The following is a 22,141-nucleotide window of genomic DNA, read 5'->3' on the forward strand; positions in this document are numbered from 1 at the left end:
GCGGTTGTATTAGCACCAGTGTTGCACAAGGTCTCCGCTGTAAACAAAAACGGCGTGCTTCGTGGCGAATGTCAAATACGTTTTGTGTGGCTGTCAATGTTTACAATTGGGAATTTACTAATTTATTTTCGGATTATCTGGGAAAATGCTTCAAAACGTGTGCCGCGTGTGCGCCAGCAGCACGGATAACTCGAAATCACTGAAACTATTCAACAATGGTGCTCGAAAAGTGTTGCAACAAATCAATTTGCTCACCGGCGTTCTGGTAAGTCCATGAGAAGTGCTAATTACTGCCCATTTAAATTGACTTTTTCATGCCAGCTCCAATGTGAACCAGACCTACCCGACTGGATGTGCGAAACATGTCAATCGGATCTGAAGATCGCCATATCCTTTCGCGATCGCTGCCTGAGCAGCCAGAAGATCTTCGAGGAATCGGTGGTCAGGAGCGGAGAAGCCGCCTCCCGCTCCTCCGTTCGTCGTAGTGCCCGCTCCCAAAGACAATGCCATGATGAGCCGGTTTCAAATGGACCACCCAGTCCCCTGGAGATCATGATCAAGCTAGAGAACCTGAGCAATGCCGACGAGGAGGACGATGGCATCGATCATCTGGACTCCTGCAATGAGGCCGACATGGAGTTGGCCATCAAGGAGATGTCCTCGTCTACTGATGAAGATGGGCGCACATCACCGGTTAGGGTAAAAAGAACGCGACGTCGGGGATCCAAAAAATGCGGGAAAAGTGAAAAGCGTCCCAAGGTAACGCTCCCCGTTTTCTTTTGCGATCAGTGCGGGAACAACATCACGGGAAAATCCTCCTTCGATCGTCACCTGCGCAAGCACAGCGGTATTCGACCCTTTCAGTGCGAGTAAGAGGAAAGGTGGTTATACTTTTACTTTTTTTCTTATATTATTACCCTTGCAGGCTGTGCCCTGCCCGCTTCCTTTCCTCTGGCGAGCTGAAAGGACACCAGGTGATGCACACCGGGGCTCGCAAGTTCCAGTGCCGCTTCTGCGAACGCACCTATGTCAACTATAGCGGACGTCAGCGTCACGAGCGGACCCACACAAATGACCGCCCCTTCGTTTGTGCCCAGTGCGGCAAGAGTTTCACCAACTCGTACATTCTCAAGAACCACATGCTCATCCACACGGGCGAGCGCCTCTTTAGGCAAGTAGATCCTTTTTTTGCTAAAGTGTATAATGATAATTTAACCAATCCTTTACAGATGTGAGCTTTGCCATCGATCCTTTGCGCGACCCACCCACTTAAAGACTCACTACCGCTCCAACACCCACAAGCACAACGTGGAGAAAGCAAAGACAGAGCCGAGCGAAGTTCAGCTGCCACAAACCCAGCCTGGGGTAAAATTTGTGGCGGGAAAGCAGCCAGAAGCGGAGGCTGTTGCCTTTACGATAGAAGTGCCTTTGCCCGCGGAGCAGGAGCAGGATGAGTCTCTCGGTCTCGCAGCTCTGGGAACACCATCTCTTATTTATAGTACAAATTAGATCACTAACGACTCAAACTCAAAAGCCAAATATAGTGTAAATACAATTTTATTTATGGCTTACTAGTGATTCACTTAATTCGATAGTTACCTTCATTATGTTAAAGATAAAACTATAGGGCTTCTTAAACAAATTCTTCCGAATCCTGATCTATGGTTGTGCCCTCCTTCAACATGTTTCGTTTGTGTGCATTTGAACGATAGTGAGTGATGAGGTGTGTATCGCGACTGAAGGACTTATCGCAGAGGTTGCACCTACAAAGTGAATTGTAGGTTAATAAATTATACTTTTGTTTTGGAATTGCAGCTTACTTGAAAGCCCGTTCGCCGGTGTGCACCAGCATGTGGTTCTTCAGAATGTAGGCTGTTGTGAAGGCACTGTTGCACTCTTTGCAGGCAAAGGGGCGCTCATTTGTGTGGGTCCGCTCGTGCTTCAGCCGCGTGCTGTAATCCGAAAAGCTGCGGGCACAGTGTCTACACTTAAAAGGTTTCTCCCCGGTGTGCCTGCGGGTGTGGCGCTTCAGTTCAGCCGGCGTACAGAAACGATCCTCACAGAATCTATGGAGGAGAATTAGCTATGAGACCCACAGTATAGGAAAAAGAACCACCTACTCGCACTCAAACTCCTTGACGCCGCGATGTCGCTTACAATGCAGTATAAATGCTATCCTCCCTTTGATGTGATTTCCGCACTCGTCGCAAACAAATGTGCCATTGGTGTCGCAGAATTTCCGACGTTTTCTTGTTTTGGCTTTAACAGGTGCGGTTTTCAGGTCTGGGATTTGATTCATCTCCTGATCGCTTTCGGAAAGAAGGTAATCCACTTCACTGTAAACAATATCGTCGTCATTATTCGCATCATCGTTGATTTCCGATTCACTGAGGATGTCTCCTAATTTATGATAGGCCGTTTCACTGGGTTCTATATAGACATTGTCCATTCGCTCGATTTCAATACTGATTTGTGACTGTTCCAGGTGCTCCTCCGGCTCAAAGATCCTTTTGGGAGATTCCGGAGAGATTTTTATAAGCTCTTCTTCGTTCAGCGATTCGAGAAGTTTCTTCTCCACCTCCAAGCAGCGTTCCCGGAAGGACATGCCTTGTTTCACTTGAGTTTGACAGGGCAAACATATCAGATTTGGCAAAGTGGTACAGTTATCCAACTTAAAAAAAGAACTTAAGTTAATATCGATGATCTATACTATCATAACCATCCTCTTACCAAAGCCCCAGTTAGAAGTTTTATGTGCTCAAGAGTGATTTGATTGCGCTCTTCAAATATATTTAGTGATCCGTCGGTATTTGTACGTTTTCCACAAGTGCGACAGACTTTAGGATCCATTTTCTAGCCGCTAAATCAATTTAAAATTAGTGCCTCGGAAATGATTGTAAACAACGCTATGCTCGTTTCAATCAGCTGCTTGCTTTTGCCATTCACATGGAAACGCTTAAGGGAGGGTGGTTAAAATAACTACACTGTACTTGGGATTTGAAGCTTGGATTTATTATTCAAGATTAAGTTCTATTACAATTTGTATGTTTTCATAATTCGCAGAAATGCTCCTTGGCTGTGCGCCATTGTCGTTCTTGAATCGCTCATAATTGCTATATAATAATGTGACAGTTTTAGATGTGCAGACTGTCCTCCTCCTCCTCCTTGAGTTCCCGCTTCTGCTCCTGCTCGAGGACCTGCTTCATCTCGGCCTTCTCCAGGTGCCGCTTGTGGACGCCAGAGCGGAAGTGGGTGCTCAGATGGGTGGGCAGCATGAATGACTTGTCGCACAGTTCGCACCTGTAAAGGAATTTACATTTATGGTTAGTTTGTGGAGTGGGCTTAGTTTTCAGTCTGTTCTGGAAGTTATCGGAAAGTAGTTTAGAAACTGTCTTCTTATACATATTTATTTTTTATATTACTAAAAGTGTTAAAAATACATATATCTGTTGATAATAATATATGATTTTTAAAGAAAAAAAGTGAAGTTAAAAAGCATACATACCCTTTTATAATTAGAACATTGAATCATACTCTGTAAGTTTACTTCTAGATTTTAGTTGTAATACAGTTTTTTTTTAAATAAAACAAATAAAAATAATATTGAAACAAGACCCTTTTCTAGAAAAGCCCTTATGTAATACAGTTTTTCACTTAAGTTTCTGGAAAACTGTTTTTGCTTTCCTTTAAAATATCTAAATTGATTATTTCTAGGCAGAATGAAGTTGTGTTATTAACCCCAACTCACCTGTAGGCCCGCTCGCCGGAATGTATCAGCATGTGGTTCTTGAGGATGTAGCCGGTGGTAAAGGCCTTGCCGCAGGTGCCGCAGACGTAGGGGCGCTCGTTGGTGTGGGTGCGCTCGTGCTTCACCCGCGTGGTGTAGTCGGTGAAGCATCGTCCGCAATATTGGCAAGCAAACGGACGCTCCCCAGTGTGCTTGCGCATGTGGCGTTTTAGCTCGGAAGTGGTACAGAAGCGCGACTGGCATAGCCTGTGGGGAAACCATTTAAACCGAATGTACCCAAAGAGGGAAAGGGATTCACTTACTCGCAGCCAAACTGTTTGTCGCCGCGATGACGACGACAGTGGAGTTCAAAGGCCATGCGGCCTTTGATGTGGTTGCCGCACTGCTCGCAGATGTACACTCCCCCAGTTCCACGACGGCGCGGATCATCCGAGCGAACCTTGGGCTTCGGCGGTAGATTGCACTTCTTCACCACAATGTTCTCGTGCTCGTACTCGTCATCCAACACGTTGTCCAGCACGGCCACCTCATCGTCGGAATCGTAGACATACTGATCGTTGACATCGCCCACAATCAGCTCGGTATCCTCGTCCAGTTCTATGTGCTGCTGCTCCTCAGTATCATCCAATATTGACTCGTACTCGGCCTCCTCAATCAATGAGGCCCCATCATCCTCGCCGGCATTGCCCTCGGCCACCTCGAAGTAAGCGTTCTCGTACTCTACCTTGCTCTCGTCGATCTCCTCCTTGGGGTCCTCCAGAACGATTTCCTGATAGGTGGCGTAGACCTCCTCATCATCGGGTGTCTGATACTTCTTCGCCGTCTGGGTAATATCCTCGCCCATGACGGCAGCACGGTAAAAAGGCGAGATGCCCTGGAGCTGCTCCTCGGTCAGTCCCGTGAGCAGCTCCCTTTGGGCGGCGAGGCAGCGCTCCCTCAGCTTAATGGCGGCGGCCAATTCAATGCTGCAGCACTCGCAGATCTGATCCGGCAGGCAGCCGTAGTTTTCTAACTGCGGGAAACACCAGAAAGTGGATCTATAGCCATTAAAGCCCTACAAATCGGCAGTGGAAAATTTACCCGAAGGCCTGTGAGCGCCTCAATGTTGTCGATCATCTTTGTGTTGGTCCGCTCGAATATCTTCGGCGATCGCTTGTTGCTCGCGTACTTTCCGCACACGCGGCAGGTGCTCTTTAGGTGTTTCAGCGCGGACTTGGACATTTTTTTAATCGCAATCCAAAATTAAATCGCTTTTTTAAGACAATTGTGAACACAAAAAATAAAACGCGTCGCTTGTCAACTGCATTTGTCATTCACATGGTGGTTCCGCTGTTATAGCTTGCCATTCGCCACGAAGCAACCCATTAACAGGGGCGGAGTTGAAGGGGATAAATATAAATTGAGGGGAAAAAATCTGCTTCAATAGCACTTTCTACATTAACCCCAACATTTAAGAAATTTATTTTATATTAGCTTAACTAAACTTAAAATAAAAATATTTAATTTTTGATTTGCACAAATAAAAAGTATTATTTTAACTATTAATTGTATGAATAATATATATTCGTATGCATGTTTATTGTTTCTTACTAGTTATGAATTCGAAACCAAACGTAAGCCTTAACACAACAAAATAAATAAAATATTTATTATATATCATTCACGGATTTTGGTAAATTACCCCCCCGAATAAGTACAGTTTCTTCCCCGCCATCGTTCCCCTCACAACTTTTTGCCCACGCCCGTGCCCAATGGCAAACAGCTGTCAGGAATGCCGACAACAACAACCACGACGCTATGGCGAACTTGGAATGGTAATTTATTTATTTTTCCCCGAAAATAAACAAATAAGAACTGATAAATATTGCATCTGATTGCAGGGTGTGCGTGCCGCGATGCTACGAGGTGCGAAAGAACCGCCTGGCTGGCCAGGCCACGCTGGATCATCCGCTGAAGCAGCAAACGGTGACGGTTCGTAAATGATACAACGCCCCTATGTCTGAGTGCTCTAAATTGAAGAACAAACAAATCTTAACCAGGTAGTGGACAGCAATCCTTTGAGCCGGGCTCTCGAGGGCACCGATCCGCTGACGCAGTTTGCCCGCCAAGATGAGGAGCTCAACGATCCACTCAGCCAAATTGTCAGCGAATTTGTAAGTAAGAGGGGCGCTCCCGAACGAGACATGACTAAGCGTTTCCGCATCCACATCCGTAGGATCTCAAGACGAAGCGTCGCGAGCGGGACAGGACGGAGCCGGAGGATAACACGCTGCAGTGGAGCAGCCGTCGACTGGGCATCCTCAACCGCTTCACCACCAATGAGAAGCTATCGCTCTCCACCAGTTTCCTGGTGGCATCTGGAAGCTTGGACGGTGGCAGCGAAAGCAGTAAGTCTTGTGGGTAGGGGTACCACTTACCACTTATAATTCCTAATCCCAATCCTAGTCAAAGCGCAAACCGTGGTGGCCGACAAGACGAAGTACCGCCTGGAGCAGTTGGATCACTTCGATGATGGCAGCATGCGCCACATGATGGATCTTACGCAGCAGGAGTACATTCAGCGGTTCGAGCAGCTCAAGCAGGAGCTCATCCAGTCCTGGCACAACGATCAGCGGGTGAAGGCACTAAAGATAGCCATACAGTGTGCCAAGATGCTGGCGGACACCACAGTGCTGCAGTTCTATCCGAGTCAGTATGTGCTCATAACAGACATCCTCGATGTTTTCGGGAAGCTGGTATACGATCGATTGCGTGCCAAGGCTTCGGGAGATCCTTCATCTTCGGCGGCCACATTGGAGCGAGAACGGGAGGCTGCTCGGGACACTTGCCAGAATTGGTTCTACAAGATAGCCTCTATTCGGGAATTGCTGCCGCGTCTCTACTTGGAGCTGTCAATATTCAAGTGCTACGAGTTCCTGTCATCCTCTCGCGAGGAGTACGAGCGAATATTGCAGCGATTGACCCATCAATTGAGGGGTATAGCCGATCCTTTGGTATCCAGCTATGCCCGTTGCTACTTGGTCCGGATGGGCGTGACTCTAACGCCCAGTAAGACGTACATTAGAGAGAGCTTCTCCGATCTGTTCCTAATATATCCTCAGGTGAGTGCAAACAATATAAGAAATGGTTTTTTATAATACTAGTCTATTTTTAAAAAGATCTTTCGCTTTGTGGCCCGCTTCAACCTCCATCCAGAGATCGTCACCGCCAGCTCCTACTTACAGTTATATGCGCCAGCCTTTGACTACATGCTGCTCTGCCTGGTTCACAAATGCGAGCTCCACACGCAGGATATGCTAAATGAGTGCAAGCAGCTGAAGAACAAGTGAGTAGTGTGTAAGTATAAGCTAGCGGTAATAACTTATATCATTTTTATTACAGCGGAGCTATTCTGATGTCTATTCTGAGTTCCTTTAAGGCAGAGTTCATTGCCACAAATGCATTGGAATTCATAGAGGTGATCAATGCTTCTGAGACACCCGGAATCTCCAAGTCCCAGTTGCTTCGATCGCTGGGCAGCTGCGTTAGTAGCTGTGCTCCTCTGCAGGAGCAGCGGGTATCCTTCCTTAAAGCGGCATTTGAAACCATTAATAAGCTGACGTATCCTAATGAGTATATCAACTGTGTGGAGACTTGGGCCGTCTTTGTATCCCAGTATTTTACGGTTAGTTTGATATAGGTTCTTAATTTAATGTTATAATAAACTATTTTTTACAGATCCATGAGGTCAACCGACTGCTGGGAGAACTGAATGCACGGATGTGTCTTGGCAAAGCCTATGAAAAGCACTATTCCCAATTGCAAAATATTTTAACCAGGATAATGCAAAACTATCGCAGCATTGAGCTGCTACTAATACAGCCTAATTTTCTGCCCTACTTGGATCTCTTTCAAAAGGAATCGGTAAAAGTTGAGGTGTGCAAGAACATCCTCAGTTTTTACAAACAGAATAGTGAGGAATACACCTGCGACGCAGTCGTGACGAACGCCTTGATGTATATCGGAAAGATTTTAAACGATTCTGTAAAGTGAGTATTCTAATAATATAAAAAAAATGTTGTAAAATAATTATAACCCTATTCCAAAAGTGCCCTGTCCGTGGAGGATGAGCGCCGACAGATTTCCCAGCTCATCAATGTCTTCATTCATAAGGTTCACTTCGGGCGCGACTTGGAGCAGCAACTCAGTTTCTATGTGGAGGCGCGCGGAACATTTAGCAATCTGGATGCTGTCTATGTGACTCTGGTTCATGCGGCCTGCAAATTAGCCACGCGCAATCGTTCGAAGTCAACGGGTTTCATCAAGGCCTGCATCGCCTACTGCTTCATTACCATCCCCAGCATTGGAGCTGTCCAGCAGCAAATGAATTTATATTTGCTCTGCGGTCAGCTGGCTCTGCAGCATCTCTGCCTGGGTCAAGGCTAGTATTAACTTGGATGTATCTGTGGATTTTAAACTAATATTGACTTCAACTACAGCTGATGCTTGCTTTGAGGCCGCATTGCAGTTGGTAAATGACCTGCCCGCAGCCACTGTGGACTTCGATGGAAAGCCCCGTAGCTTGGAGCGCTTTCTGGTTTCGTACATGTGCAATGTGTTGGCCACATTGATCGTGGTGCCGGATAGCCCGGAACAGGGAGTGCTATATTTCCTTCGTCTGCTGCTGGAGGTGGTCGGCAGACATGAATTCAAACCGGACAGCACGGCACCGAGTATCATCTATCTGCATTCCCTCGACATGCTCTATGTGCAGAGCCTGGAAAAGTTTCCTTATCATATTGAAGGAGGTACGATTTGTTTTCCATACATTTACTATTTATACTTAATTGTTTTAATTTGCTTTTTATTTTACAGTGGTGTCCAATGACGATTTGTATGGGCATGATCCCAAGTTCTTGCAGGAGGTAAATAATTTGTGTGCTCAGGTTGTCGATGCCATCCTGCTGCAGCTTAAAGCACTGAGAGTGGCCCAGCAGCAACGATCGCAAGCGGAGCTAGCCCTGGAACTTTTCCTAAGGATCGTGCGATATGCAGACTTGGAGAGGGAAACTATAGCTCAACTGGCAGTTAATCTATGGCTCCTTGCCAACAAGGCTCAATCACAATTGGATGTGAAGACATTAGTATGTTGAATTTTATTTCTTATCTATACTTTATTTACTATGAGTCTGTCTCCTTTGCAGCCCCAAACCCTGCGCAGTGTAGAAATCGTGTACAAACAAATAAAGGATGCTTCACCCACGCGGGCTCAGGCTATTGCCAAACTGCTCCTGCGCATGCGCAACAGCTGAGGAGAAATGAGCTTGTAAGAACTATTTCTATTCGCTGAGATTATATATTCTTATGTGCATGAATCTTTTACGGATTTATTGCATAGAACCGCTATCCCGCGTTTGTGCTTTTTCAACCTTGACAAGGAACTGACAAATTTTGTATTACATTTCTGTGCAATTACGAGTATGTTATATCGTTTAAAGACTTACATTTTGACCCGCAAACTCAAGATAGTTTTACACAGATAATAAAATGCATATTTAGTAGATGGTTTCATTTAAATAAAACAACTTGATTATGGTGTTTGTAAAAGCGCAATTTTTCAATGCGTTTATTAAATTATTTATTGCTCTGGCCCGTTCAGTACAGTCCATTTAGCAAGTTAAGCTGTGCGTTACCAAGTTTATACGCTTTTATAATTTAAAATTGTGAGGGACAGCTGGTATAAATTGTATTACGTTTACATTGTTGCAGCTGGCGTAAAAGTGGCATTTACATTGAATTACGGATGAGAGTGTAAAAATACGATGTACATTTGTGTATTTCTATTCTTTTTGGTAGTTTAAAACATTTGAGGCATTCTGTCGTTTGCAATTTACAAATAAATGGCTAAAAAACTATGGCTGACAGGTGAGAATACCGAACTAAAATCCACAAACTTAGACGAAAGCTCTATAAATATTGAAGATACATGAGAGATGTATCACTACGTATGTATATTAGTGTTAATGTTAATATATATATGTGTATGGGTACGTCTTGATCACATACTATATAAACGATTTTCTTGAGGGTCTTAAATTAATTACATCAATCAAAAAAGGGTATTTTCTTCATATTGTGTTTTCTGATATTATTCGTTTCTTATTATTAAATTGGTAAACAGATATATAAAATTAATTTTTAGTTAAGGCTATTATTTTTTCTTCAACATGCGAACTAAATAGGGTATTTGGCGGAAATCTAACAATATGATTAAAGTATTTAACAATCTATTTCCTGTAAAATAACAAAACAAATTAATTGGCACTTTCTGCGTAACTATCTAAATAAAAAACAAAAACGTAAACTGGAAATTTATTACAGACCCTGAAGACCACTGTTTGTACATATAAGATAGAACTACCCATATGTGAGTGAGAAAAATGTATAAAAAGCTTAGTCTGCAGTCTAGCGATTCCTCGTTTTTTAGAAATTCGTCTCCTTAAACTCCTTGGATTGCAGCACGGGGGAAAGAGCTCCTCCGTCGCCGTTATCGTTTCCATTATTGTGATCCTCTCCACCGCCCACCGTGTAGGCCATCACAGTGGCATGGTCCAGTTTTCCAGGCAGGGCTACAAAGGCGCTGCTATCCACAACCCGCTTCCTGGCCGCCCGATGCTGCATGCGATTCAGCTGCACTTCCCGTTTGGCGCCATCTGGACCCGTCGAGAGTTTGTAGAAGAGCTCCCTCTGCTCCAGGGTCTTTCTCCTGGCGGACGTGATCATCCTGACGAAATCGATGAGCAAGTGACAGAGCCTTCGGGCCGAAACGCAGGGCGAAAAGGTGCCGTTGATGCCGTAGCTGAGCAGATCCTCCAGGCGGTACAGAGTGAGAGCATGTCGTTGAGGGCCGGTGACCAAGGGCAGCCCAGAGATAGACTTCGGAATGCGCTGAAGAGCTACTGCAGGCGGTGGAGGCGATGCCAGTCCCTGACGCGGTTCAATGAGAGTTTGCGAACGCATATACTTCGGACGACTAGGCGCATTGCTGGGCGGACTGCTCGCCTTGGACTGACGAGCTGGACGCGTGGGCGGCGTCGAGGGATGTAGGCGGGCATAGATCGCAGAAGCACTCTTGTTCTGCCTTTTTGGAGCTAAGCTACCAGGTTTCCCCTGACCCGCCGTCTGAAGCTTGACATCTGGCGTCCATGCCTCGGCGAACTTGCCCACAACGGGATCGAAATTATCGCTGATTCCATCAGAGGTGAGGAACACAATGTCGCCGCTTTCGATGCAGGTCATCGAAAAGGTGAGATTGCTCAGCTCCGGCTTGTTTCCATCCGCCGGTCCCAAGGCCCCCAGTGCGTCACGCATGTCCCGCATGGAGCTGATGTCGTGGGAGGCCTGCGTGAGTTCCCGAACTCCATGCTTCTTGGAGTACACGTAGCCCAGGGAATCACCCACGTTGCACGAACAGACGACATATTTGCCCGGCGCTCCGTCCAGCGGCAGCACCACAGCAATGGTCAGCGTGGACAGGGCTCCCCCAACCTCCAGTATGCAGCCGTGTCCCTCCCACAGACTCCGCAGTAGACTCACGAAAACCTCTTGGGTGGTGGTGGCCCGACATTCCAGTGCCTGGCCGAAGACCGCTCGATCCAGGTAGTCCAGACATCCATGGACAGCTGAGCGGGCGGCCAAGCGGGCGCCATCACCCCAGTTGACGCCATCTGCCAGAGCCATGGCAGCTGAATCCCCGCGCACCACCATTCCGTAGCAGTCGGCGATGGGATTTCCCATGGGTTCTTTGGTCAGCATGTTGGTCTCGTAGAGGGACACTGAGATTCCATATGCAAACTCGCACTCCATGCGCCAGTTCTCCACACCAGCGATCAAAGGAGCTGAAGCAGATCCCGCCTGGTTGCTCACAGCCTCGAGGAGCAGGCGCTCCCGCTCCGAGTTGGAATCCCCATCCGTCGAAGCCTCAGTCTTTGCGTTCAACAGGTTCTTGTTGTTCTGATCGTTGTTGTTGACCTTACCAACATCGCCGCCCGTAGATGCCGCCGCCAGATTGGCTATGCTGCTCTTGGAATTCTTGCGGGAACGCATTCCCGAAGCAGGAGCGGATCCGGATGGCTGCTCCGTGCTACTCTGTCTCCGGGATGCAGACGGCGGTCGTCCGAATTTGCTGGTCAGTCGTGTGGAGTTCTGCGTGGCCGGCTGAACCGGCGGAGAACTCTTCCTAACCCCATAGCAATCATCGTTCTCCTGCTGCGTATCAATGAAGTCGATGTCGTCCGCAAAGCTGGTGCTCAGGTGCAGTTTGGAGCGCTTAATTCCAGTGAGTCCCTCATCCGGTCCTGTGCAGGCGGCTGTGATGGAGCAGGTTCCGGCTTCGTAGGGGTTCAACTTGAGAACGGGCATGTCTGTGGGATTCTGGCCATTGTAGATCTCTGGACCCTCCACAAACTGTCGCTGCATGCGACTGTGGGTTAAAGGAAGATGAGTAAACAACTATCCTCCACTTTCATTCTGCTATTTACTCACCCCTCCAGGTATTTGGTAATGAAGCTGCCATCGTCATCCTCGTGCTCGCTGGCCCGCCGGCGACCCTCGCGAGGCTCCGCGATGAAGCTCAACTGGCGGAAGTAAGTGGTGACCTTCTGGCGCAGCGACGGCATCTTGAGCCGAGAAGCTCCCTCCTCCAATTAGGGTCGACTTAATTGCCAGAGATGGAGGGAGGGAGGAGCTAAAAATGGATGCTGCGCAGCTGACCAGCAGTTCGTTCACCTCATCAGCGGCAATTGTTGTGGGAGTTGAGTCACTCCAAACGAATCCAGTCGCCTGCCCTGCAAAGAGAGTTTAATTAGAAGCTTCATTTAATTATCAATAAATTATGCAATTAAATGGGCCAGAGCAAACACGAAAAGAATTACGAACAAAATGCAGTGGCAGCCGCATAACTGGCATTATTCCCCCTCCATTAACCGCCTGCTCCTAATGACGGGATGTGCTTTTTAGTTGCCGCAGGGTCTGCATCCTTTCCCTGGCCACACAAAAGTCCCTTCCCGCATCAGAAGCAGGAGCCGGAGCAGGAGCAGGAAGCCAGGGGAGGAATACAACCCTGAATGGGCTTTCAGTCAACTCATTGCAAATGCACGAGACACTGATGCGGACTCAGAAATCCCATCCTTCCTTCGGGTTTCGGATGACATGGCTTTTAGCAGGGCTCTCCGCATGTGAGTTGAAACAGTGATGCCAATTTGACCCTTTGCCATAAGAATTTAGAATACTTTTCCGTAGTTTATGTAGTTATAAGGTGCGTTTTATAGAGAACCAGTTAAAATTGATCGGAAAGATAATGTGCCTTTTTTCTCGACCTCATTTCCAAGCATAAACGCACTATATTTTAATTTCTCTTTCAGATAAGTAACATATATCGAGCAAAACAACATCGTTTTACTACAGCCTTATCTGGTTGTTGATATTTTTATAAAGATGGGGTATCACCATGTATAAAACCCGTTCCAGAGCTAAACTTTGATTAGTCCTGGGTTTTAGATGAGAGAATGGCATCACTGATGTGCTTATGATTAATGAATGGACAAACCAACTGCCTAGGGCGACCTGCAACTCCAGCAGATGTTGAGTTTTCGAATTCTGACAGCTTCAAGTTTTGTTTAAACGGAAAGATGATATCATATAAGGGTGAAAAAAGAGAATAATGCTGGCAAGAAACACTTTCAAGGCCTGCTATGAAATTATCTAACTCTCCGCCGCAATAGCAGACTTTTAATTGCCATATTAGAGCATTCAACTACCTTATCCATCCTCGTAAACAATGCACAACCACATCAAGCTTTTTTCTCGGCGAGATTACAATGGATTGCAAACACACAATAAATGCTAATCCTCAACAGCAATTACTGCGAAGATGCTTTTCCTTAACCGCTGTACACAAAACGATTTATATAAATGATAAAAAAAAACAAAAAAGTCAGTACTGAAAGTAGTTTCGTTGATGGGGGCAATTATTGAAGAAGGCGCGATGCTGCTGAAATTTTCACAAAAGCTTGAAGTATATGTACAGTGTACACAAATAAAATAAAACACGCAATAAAGCACTTTAATTTATGGCATGAGCACTTCAAGTGACAAATGAGTGGTCCATTGAAAACTATGTCGATTAACGGTGTGGGATGGAGCGCCTTTCTATGCGCTTCTCATAAAAGGCAGTTAATGGCTCGCGAAAAACACTTGAACCTTGAACCAATTGGTCTCTTGATCGAGTTTCGCTGAACTTGGACTTTACTCACGAATCAATCAGCGAGTAATGTAATTCAATTGAAATCTGATGGCCACAAGATGCGCGATTTCTTGGCAATTGCTGGGCACTGATCTGATTTGCCACCACACCCGCATTCCTTGTGGCAAAGCATTAAAATCAAATTAACCCAAATAACCGACAAGTGAAGGAGGGGAGATTTCCCATTACCATATCCACTTTTCCAAGATACAAATCAAATGAATTGAAAAGTCAGAGCCGCGAGACAAAGTCGTTCGATGGGCAAATGGGGTGGAGAGTGTGGGCCATGTATACAGTGCAGATGTGATTATATTGTATCTACATAGGTATATCTTTCTGTGGGCGCATTGAGGCGCAGCCAGCTGAGTGCACTCGATGCCGGTCCAGGGCAATCAATCCGGATGATTGAAAAGCCCACCTCCACATCGCCACAAAACAATTCAATTTGGCCGCAACAATGTGCAATTTGCGATTAAATGTGCAGCCAAAGAGATTAAACTGCACCACAAGAGGCAACATTGAAGCTTAGCCGCAAGCGTTTTGTAGTTCTCATCTGCCACTGCTCCAATTTCTTTCTGCCATCCACGTCAATCAGAGTCACCATCAAGATCATCATCACTTGACACACAAAGGGCATCTGACTGTGACTTGCTGGCTCCTCAATTCGCTGAGCTTGTTCCGCTGATGAGAAGCCATTGTGGGTGCTCACATAATATTTAAGATCTGGCTTTTGTCCACCTGAGAGCACGTGCCGGTAAAATTAATAGGTTTATCAGAAACAAACTCTATAAATAAACTCTTCAGGAATGTTCCTTAAAACCATGTTTTTAAATCCTAACACTTTGTTTCATTGAAATTCGAAAATTGGTTTTGGCACAACAAAAAAATAATAAAATATCTTCTGTTCCGAAGAATTTTACAAAAAGATGTTCATACCCAAAAATAGTTTCGTAACTTTTTATAAATACATGAGTATTATTCAATCAAAATCGTATATCACATATTTATTAATCTTCAGTTGCATTCTATATACTCGTATAATAACATTTATCAACTGATTCGTGACATTAAAGACACTCCCCCAAAACAAGCACACAATTCCTGAGGCGTGTGCTGCAATCAATCGACACTTTTCGATGGGATTTCGGGACCATCGAAATTTTCAACACTCGAAACTAATCAAGCGTTGAAATGTGGAAATCGTAACGAGGAATTGTGAGATCATTGTGCAAGATCTGGGCGGGGCGACGTATAGTGTATAAAATCAACTGAGTAAATATTATCGGATGTGGCACAGATCTCGTGAGTCGTTCGTACTTTGTTTATGTTCGAGAACCAAAATAAACCATTCGGGCTTCCTCCAACTATAAATAGTTGGGCCGGCCTGTGTTATTAGCTGCCACCCGTCAAAATAAAATGTCTGAGAGAATTTTTCGCATGAAAGATTCATTTGCCGCGACTTCAGAATGCATTTTCTGTCGACTCCGAAATCATCTATTTTTTCCAAGTTAATCAGATGTGCGGAATTCTCTGTTTACACAGTGGGTTAATTAGATGTGGAGGTTTCTCTGCTCCCCGATGAGGTTCTTTTGTGTTCCTCCGGCTTTCTGCATATTAAAATGTGTGTGGATTTAAGAGGGAGCCGTACCAAAGCCCAGAGTAAACAGACTTCTTTGGGCGACTGAGCTCTTCTAACCAAATGCAAACACACCCGTGACTCTCTGACTTTGAATGCACTTGAAGCATTTTGAAAGCGACGACGACGAAGTGACAACAAGTTGTCTGCATATTATGTGCTATATAGCATGCTGCGGAATCTCAAGGTGCAGTTGGTGGGCCAAAGCCAAAGCCAGAGTCTAAGTAACAAGTCAAGTGCAGCTGCTCAAAGTCGTTTTTGTGTGTTTCTGTTTGAGCCAGACAACAAACAACAAGAAGCTATAAAAGCGGAGACACGAAAGTGAAAATTTGTAGCATTCATTGCGTGTTTTCGTCGAAAGAAAGTTGAAGGCCGTTAAGCTGGTGATAAAATAGAGCTGTTTGTTTGCTTATAGACTGCCAAATATTTCAAACATTTTAGGTAACCCATGAATCTTATCTTAGCCGCGAAATTCCTCGTATTTCGTTGGCTATTTAAGGTCTTGGTAACGCCACAAAAAGCTATACTCTATTGATATTGAATTTTCAAACTCGGTCTTTAAGGTCTTTCTTTTTAATGAAATTTTTTTAGACTTCAGATTATAATGCTACGTTCATCTTTCCTAAGAATGCACCCTTATATTTACTACCTATAAAATACATTTATGGACACTTTTACGATATATGTAGATATAAATCTATAAATAAAACCGGTTCCATATATCACAGACACGAGTCAAGTGGCGCTCCAACCGCAGTCAAGGCAATCTTGGAAAAAGAAATACAAGCTTAATTTTCATTTCCTCATTTGCAATCTTTTTCCATTCCGGACCAGGCTTATCAGTCGTTATAAAAATAAAATATTAAGTAGCAAATGCATTAAGCTATATGTATGTGTCGCAGCAATTTTAATGCATGTGTAGTAGATGGACATATTCCCCAAGCCCGAATTTTATTCTATGCAATAACATGAAAAGCTTTTTGCTTAAACCTTCCCCCAGTATTTAAACAGGTGTTGACTCATTGGACAAGCTGTCAGCTGCATAAATAATGCATTAGACCCGCCTCCAGGCTCGGAAAAAACCCTATGGAGAGCCAAATGGCTCCAACAGGGCCTGGGGTTTCATTAAAATCTGGCAGTTAACATTTTTTACATAATGTAAACCGCACGAAAGCAATCACAAAGGGGTTCCTTCACCTCGATATGACGTGATATGGTGGGGAAACAAAGGAGAGAGGTGAGGGGCCTCTTCCCGGTTCCCGAAACATTTCTTATAAATTGCCACCAAATTGGCGTGCTCAGCATTGTGGCTGTGCGTGGTACGCCTCATTTCCTGTTGCAACAATTTGCATTAATGGGGTCTTTCCTCAGATCCAGTTCAAAATCACCCCATCTGGCAATGGATCTAGTATTGCGTTGCAACTTTCAGTCCTATTCAATTGACGGAGCGCGATGAAATGGAAAGTTAAGATCCCTTTGGGGGTTGGATGTGTGTCAAAAGTTGAGAAACATCCTTTTGTTTTATGTGCACTTCACAGCAATGCCAGGACCCAAATGGGAATTCACTTAAGACCGCCCAATCCCACCCAGTAGTTTTTCCCCACTGCATTTCCGCTTGCATGTTTTCCCTTGTTTTTCCGCTTTTGGGGTCGCGCCACTTGGCCCGGTTTTCAGCCACGAAAAAACATATACTTGAAGAACTTGCCACAGGCCGAATACAATAAACCAAAAGTGGAGCAAGGCGAGAATTTGGGCCTCGAAACCCGATATCAAAGGTGTGCCCATCAGGTCCATTGTTTTGGGTTAAGTATGGTATTAAGTTTTAAGGGAAAATTACTTTTTGGGCTTTCTGAAGAAGTATCTACCTACCCCAAATTATAGAACCCTTTAGTGTTGCTGTTTTTAAGACCATATAATTATAGAAAAGCTTTTCCTGTCCCCTTCGACTAATTGGTTTTAATTTTTTATTTTTGCAAACATCTGGCGGCAAATATAATAACGTCTGATCCCACCAACTATCCACACACACACACACATTTGGCAAGCCCACAAATTAATTTGCATAAATTGAATTGAAGTCTTTACTTGCTAGCCAGGTAGCGACAGCTGTCGTCGATTTATGTAGGACTTATATACGACTAATCCTGCATGAATAAATTAAATGGGAAGCCTCGACTAAGACTGTCTGACTTGGGATTGGTCTGGGGCTCGCCGTTTCGGTTAAGACTTGTTGTCAGGCATACAAATAAGTCGAGTCCAAACTCCTGGGGGCTGACACTCTATGCAAATCTAGAAAGCCAGTAAACCAGTTGGTGTAGGATAAAGGGAGGCGGGTTTTTTTTAGGGCAGGAACCGGGCACTCAACTCACATATTAAATTAAATGTTGATGGCAACAAAGACAATTCAAACGAAGTCAAGGCCCGGGCCAAAGAACTGTGGCAAACAAAGAAACACCAACTTCTCGACTGCCCCGCAGCAATTGAGCAGCCAGCGAGCCACTTTGTCCGCCCCTGAAACCCCGCCCACATCCCATATCAACTGTCCACCCATGAAATCTACCTCCAGATATTATTGCAGTCTTGGGTGTCAAATGGCTGTCCAGTGGCGGACTTCTCAGTTCTCCGTTCGGTCAGGTGCCTAGGTTGTCACTGTACAGTGTCAGTTTTATGTCAAAGTTGTTAGGCTCAACTATGATATCATATTTTTTCCTGTTTAAATAAATATAACATATAATATAATATTAAATATTGATTATCTTTATTTAAAGATTATACCCATAGATTATATATAATATAATATATTAAATTATGTTAAGAAATATCGCTATGAACTGTTACATTTAGTTTAGGATACAAACAGTTTAGGATAGCTTTTATCCAACTTTACTAAAAGTATATAACTATTAGTATCACTAGAACTCTTTTACAGATTTTTTATTATTACTGTCCGATGGAGCTTTTACTGTATGAGACCTTGCAGCGGGTTAAGTGACCGATTGGCTGTCAGACCTCAACACCCCAACCCGTACCTCTCCGACTTCTAGTTTTAATTTGAATTTTATTCCGTCTTGTGTGGTGGCCAAATGCTTTGCCGGTTCGCTTAGTCATATCACTCGGCTGACTAATCTTTGGAAACGGGGCGTGCTTGGAGAGAAACCCTAAACCCCACATATACCCCTTCTAATTCCAATCAATTTACCGAAATCCCCAAACCTGATACAGCTGCAAATTCAATGAACTTTTGCTGCTGTTGACTTTGCTGATTAATTGGAAATTGGCGAAATGTTATTTATTTTTATGTGGCTGGTCTACCGCCAATGGATGCCCCTCATCAAAGGCGAAAAGTTCTATAAATGTTCCCAGGCAAATTGATTTTAATGAGCCGGAAACTTTCTCGATTGAGCTTGGATTTTTGTGGGACTTTCGGGGATGGCATGACCAGCCACTTATTGTCCCTGGTTGGCTTTAAACAAACAAGGAAATTCTATACCAAGACAACTTCTTCAGTTGCTGGATAATGCATTATAGAAGAATGAACTCTTTCAGGCCCGGCCAAGCAAACAAACTTCAACTAGCCGTCATAAAAGAGCCATCGGCAGCGCCATTCGCCATCTCCATCTCCATCTCCGTTTCCACCGAGAAGCCGAGACAACAAAGGATGGCGTACGTTCCCAAGGAGATGGAGGCGCTGGGAAACCCGCCAGTTGTGGATGGAGTCCAGACAGAACAACTTCATGCGACCCCATCCCCTGGGAAAAAAGCGCCAGACGGCAGCCAGGAGTCTGTGTGCCCGCTCCTCGGCAGCTCGAAATAAAAAGAAGCCGGCAGAAAATATAAAATGGAGAAACAAAATATTTTCCCAATGTGCATGCATAGTTCAAAGTTAGTTTCAGGGAGTTTCCCTGCACCACCAACAGCGCCACAAAATACACCAAATTCCCCACTACTTACAAGAAGAGTTGTGAAAATTCTCTGGTTGCCCAGCGAAAGTGATTGAATTCCTGGGGATTTCGTGTGTATGTTTAAGTGCCAAAGTTTTTCAAATAATTTAAAGCAGAATCAAAAGTTTGAGTATAGAACCAAGGAATATCTTAAAAGTTTTTCTGTTATAATTTGACAATGATGTGTGATACTATGAACTTGTGTTTTGCGCTGGGGAAGTAAGTAATGATGATAAGTGTTTCTTTTTTAAGGAAGTGCAAAAGAGTCATTGAGCTAAAAATGTCCTACAATATACGATTAAGAAACTGGTATAGCAAGTAAAATACACATTGTTTAGGAAGCCCCTGCCCATAAATATGAGTCACGATTATCGATGTTGTCCTCGCTGGGTAGTTGTTTAGTTGAGTTCTATCCTGATCTTGAAAACTTACAGAAATAACACGCATTTCCAAAGATATATTTGCAGTATTCTTTGACTTTGATATTCAATAACTTACATAAAACGTTTCCATTAAAGTAAATGTAATTTTGCTTTAATTTGCGGCTTCTTTCGAGTTATAGGAATCGCAGATGGAAAATTTAGATAAGTTATCTTACAAGTCAATTTGTTTACTAATAGGGGCTGGTCTACTGAAAAATGGTAAGCATACGGTTGCAATCGCTGTAGAAGTGTGTTCGGTAATCCCAGTTCACCCCAAATGAGAGCAAAGCTCAGATAATCTGAGATACGTTATCTAGTTGTTCACCGCATGCATCTAGACCCTGGATTCTAAACTTTGTTCCCCCAATATATCTGACCGAGTTGTCCCCTTTGGTTTACAGCGCTTATATCCGGCATGTTTTCCCCGTTTGAATTTTGCCGCAGTTTGCGCAAGAAGTTTTGTAAAGGGCAGAACGAGTTGAAAGTTCCCATTGGCATGCCCAATCCAATCCAATCCCACCCATCCTGTTCCTATTCCATGCCCCTTTTTTCTCTATTTTCAGTAATTCCCAGCCAGGCGCCATCACGTGTCGGGGTTTCTCTAAGGTATTGGGCTTCGTGGAGAATCGATTTTGTGGCCTCACGAGCCTGATATCCTTGGAGCGAGTGCTTTCGGCTTGTTTCAGGACCATAGAAATTGCCTGCTGCATGTCCGAAATGCTCAAAGTAAAATTATGCCAGCTACAGTGGGAAAACTTTTAATTTTGAGTTCAAGGATCCAACACTTAGTAAATTGTATTGATATAATATCATTTAAAAAAAATATGTCAGGACAGTACAACAAAATTATTATAGTTTAACCAAGTGACCTAAAGTCTAGAACTTAAAAAATTCTTTTTTTGGTTACTGATTTCTTTTCTCTCGGTGTACGAGTAGGAGTGAGTGCGAAAGAGAATGCGGTAGCTTCCATCATATGCAACTGAAGTTGGCAGGCAGAACGGTAAAAATGAATGACTGACATTATAAGTGGAAAAGTTTTTGCCATACTTTTCGACTGCGTCAAAACTAACTTCCTGGCAAGAGCACATAAGTCCAATAAATTAGCAAGTGTTCCCTATTTTAAAAATTATCGCTACTTCTCATAGTCATTAATATTATTTAGTTACTAATGATTATATGGCTAACGATGCGATAAAATGTGCCAAACGAAAAACAACACCAGTTATTAGCACAGTTTCGAAATACGATAAAGCTTGAAAACCGGTTATTGCACTACGAAAGCTGTCTTTTGTTTGTTTTGCTGTTGTTGTTTGGAGCAGCTGAGATTTCGCAGCTGCCCGTGAAGTTGAAAACGAAAATAAAACACACGACAGGTGAATCAACAGCGGTACAACCAACCATCCACCCCACCCACAATTTGATGGGGGGAAGAAAACAGGAAAATAAAGACGTAAACCCAGTTGAATGGAAAAATCAAGGAGAGCCAAGCACACACACACACGGAAGTAAAAGCACAAAACAAAAGGCGACAAAAACACGGCGAAGGCGGCAAAAAATTCGGGTGACAGCCACCCAAAAAAAAAATCAATAGAACTTCAAATTATTTATATGACACAATGCATTTCACTTACAATAATTTTCCTTTGCTTTCCTTTTCTGGGTTGTTTTCTTATCGCTGCTTTGCATATGTTGGCGCCACTCGCCTTGTAAACTGTGTAAGTGCGTGCGTTCCGTTGGTGGTGTGTATAAATATTTAACAATTTCGAGGGGGTGGTTGCACCTCCCAGAACTTTGCCCTTTTCAATGGAATTCGCCCTGAATACTAACTTTAATCACCAGTTTGTGTATTGCACTTTAAGTCTGATTGGCTGCCAATTAAAGTCACCACGAAAACAAATGTCTTGCTAACGTTTTTTTCTGCCCCGAACACGTTCCGCGGACCGAACGTTCCGATTTGAAATTCGAAGTGAGAATGGCCCAAAGAGATAGAGCTGAATAGTATGGATATTTGGGGTGCGAGAGACTATCGAGGTGTTCAGACTGCCGCTAAATATCGCTTCAAAGTAAATGTTGATGCAAGCGTTCACACTAGCCGCCGCAAATCACTATAAA

General features: G+C 44.2%; 5 protein-coding genes across 6 annotated transcripts; 2 read left to right on the forward strand and 3 right to left on the reverse strand.

Annotated features, from left to right (window-relative positions):
• The first annotated feature begins 81 nt into the window (after positions 1-81).
• On the forward strand, positions 82-1,561 carry LOC119562546 (transcription factor Ouib). Its single transcript, XM_037875749.1, has 4 exons — positions 82-265; positions 322-869; positions 926-1,171; positions 1,230-1,561. Exons 1-4 carry the CDS (start codon positions 146-148, stop codon positions 1,507-1,509), a joined length of 1,194 nt encoding a protein of 397 aa, XP_037731677.1. The 5' UTR covers positions 82-145; the 3' UTR covers positions 1,510-1,561.
• Positions 1,540-2,925, reverse strand: LOC119562551 (transcription factor Ouib). The gene is made up of 4 exons (XM_037875758.1): positions 2,731-2,925; positions 2,121-2,671; positions 1,821-2,066; positions 1,540-1,763 (listed from the first exon to the last, which is right to left on the reverse strand). Exons 1-4 carry the CDS (start codon positions 2,848-2,850, stop codon positions 1,634-1,636), a joined length of 1,047 nt encoding a protein of 348 aa, XP_037731686.1. The 5' UTR covers positions 2,851-2,925; the 3' UTR covers positions 1,540-1,633.
• Positions 2,926-2,990: 65 nt separating this feature from the next.
• Positions 2,991-5,063, reverse strand: LOC119562537 (transcription factor Ouib). Its single transcript, XM_037875736.1, has 4 exons — positions 4,829-5,063; positions 4,051-4,760; positions 3,749-3,994; positions 2,991-3,300 (listed from the first exon to the last, which is right to left on the reverse strand). The coding sequence occupies exons 1-4, from the start codon at positions 4,967-4,969 to the stop codon at positions 3,135-3,137; spliced, it is 1,263 nt and encodes a 420-aa protein (XP_037731664.1). The 5' UTR covers positions 4,970-5,063; the 3' UTR covers positions 2,991-3,134.
• Positions 5,064-5,495: 432 nt separating this feature from the next.
• LOC119550764 (VPS35 endosomal protein sorting factor-like) lies at positions 5,496-9,943 on the forward strand. The gene is made up of 12 exons (XM_037859692.1): positions 5,496-5,562; positions 5,629-5,719; positions 5,788-5,901; positions 5,964-6,135; positions 6,194-6,849; positions 6,907-7,073; positions 7,130-7,412; positions 7,466-7,776; positions 7,837-8,168; positions 8,227-8,535; positions 8,603-8,871; positions 8,932-9,943. Exons 1-12 carry the CDS (start codon positions 5,546-5,548, stop codon positions 9,037-9,039), a joined length of 2,829 nt encoding a protein of 942 aa, XP_037715620.1. The 5' UTR covers positions 5,496-5,545; the 3' UTR covers positions 9,040-9,943.
• A 144-nt stretch (positions 9,944-10,087) lies between these two features.
• LOC119550771 (PP2C-like domain-containing protein CG9801) lies at positions 10,088-21,994 on the reverse strand. 2 transcript variants are annotated; one of them, XM_037859704.1, is made up of 3 exons: positions 21,661-21,994; positions 12,272-12,573; positions 10,088-12,209 (listed from the first exon to the last, which is right to left on the reverse strand). In XM_037859704.1, exons 2-3 carry the CDS (start codon positions 12,403-12,405, stop codon positions 10,211-10,213), a joined length of 2,133 nt encoding a protein of 710 aa, XP_037715632.1. In that variant the 5' UTR covers positions 12,406-12,573; positions 21,661-21,994; the 3' UTR covers positions 10,088-10,210. The 2 variants fall into 2 exon arrangements, with proteins under 2 accessions (XP_037715632.1, XP_037715640.1); XM_037859712.1 differs by lacking the exon at positions 21,661-21,994 and adding an exon at positions 19,618-19,768.
• Positions 21,995-22,141: the final 147 nt, after the last annotated feature.

Source organism: Drosophila subpulchrella, chromosome 3R (genome assembly GCF_014743375.2).
Source record: "Drosophila subpulchrella strain 33 F10 #4 breed RU33 chromosome 3R, RU_Dsub_v1.1 Primary Assembly, whole genome shotgun sequence".
Taxonomy (NCBI): domain Eukaryota; kingdom Metazoa; phylum Arthropoda; class Insecta; order Diptera; family Drosophilidae; genus Drosophila; species Drosophila subpulchrella.

Bases quoted from the DNA above. Each gene is read 5' to 3' on its own strand.
- LOC119562537 (XM_037875736.1), bottom strand. From the start codon at position 4,969: ATGTCCAAGTCCGCGCTGAAACACCTAAAGAGCACCTGCCGCGTGTGC. The intron at 4,761-4,828 runs GTAAATTTTCCA...TGTTTCCCGCAG, and splicing joins AGGCGCTCACAGGCCTTCGG to TTAGAAAACTACGGCTGCCT. The intron at 3,301-3,748 runs GTGAGTTGGGGT...ATTCCTTTACAG, and splicing joins TCCGGCGAGCGGGCCTACAG to GTGCGAACTGTGCGACAAGT.
- LOC119562551 (XM_037875758.1), bottom strand. From the start codon at position 2,850: ATGGATCCTAAAGTCTGTCGCACTTGTGGAAAACGTACAAATACCGAC. The intron at 2,672-2,730 runs GTAAGAGGATGG...TCTTTTTTTAAG, and splicing joins AACTTCTAACTGGGGCTTTG to TTGGATAACTGTACCACTTT. The intron at 1,764-1,820 runs GTAAGCTGCAAT...TTCACTTTGTAG, and splicing joins ACCGGCGAACGGGCTTTCAA to GTGCAACCTCTGCGATAAGT.
- LOC119550771 (XM_037859704.1), bottom strand. From the start codon at position 12,405: ATGCCGTCGCTGCGCCAGAAGGTCACCACTTACTTCCGCCAGTTGAGC. The intron at 12,210-12,271 runs GTGAGTAAATAG...TTTAACCCACAG, and splicing joins ATTACCAAATACCTGGAGGG to TCGCATGCAGCGACAGTTTG.
- LOC119562546 (XM_037875749.1), top strand. From the start codon at position 146: ATGCTTCAAAACGTGTGCCGCGTGTGCGCCAGCAGCACGGATAACTCG. The intron at 266-321 runs GTAAGTCCATGA...TTTTCATGCCAG, and splicing joins ATTTGCTCACCGGCGTTCTG to CTCCAATGTGAACCAGACCT. The intron at 1,172-1,229 runs GCAAGTAGATCC...AATCCTTTACAG, and splicing joins ACGGGCGAGCGCCTCTTTAG to ATGTGAGCTTTGCCATCGAT.
- LOC119550764 (XM_037859692.1), top strand. The intron at 7,777-7,836 runs GTGAGTATTCTA...CTATTCCAAAAG, and splicing joins ATTTTAAACGATTCTGTAAA to TGCCCTGTCCGTGGAGGATG. The intron at 8,872-8,931 runs GTATGTTGAATT...TCTCCTTTGCAG, and splicing joins AATTGGATGTGAAGACATTA to CCCCAAACCCTGCGCAGTGT.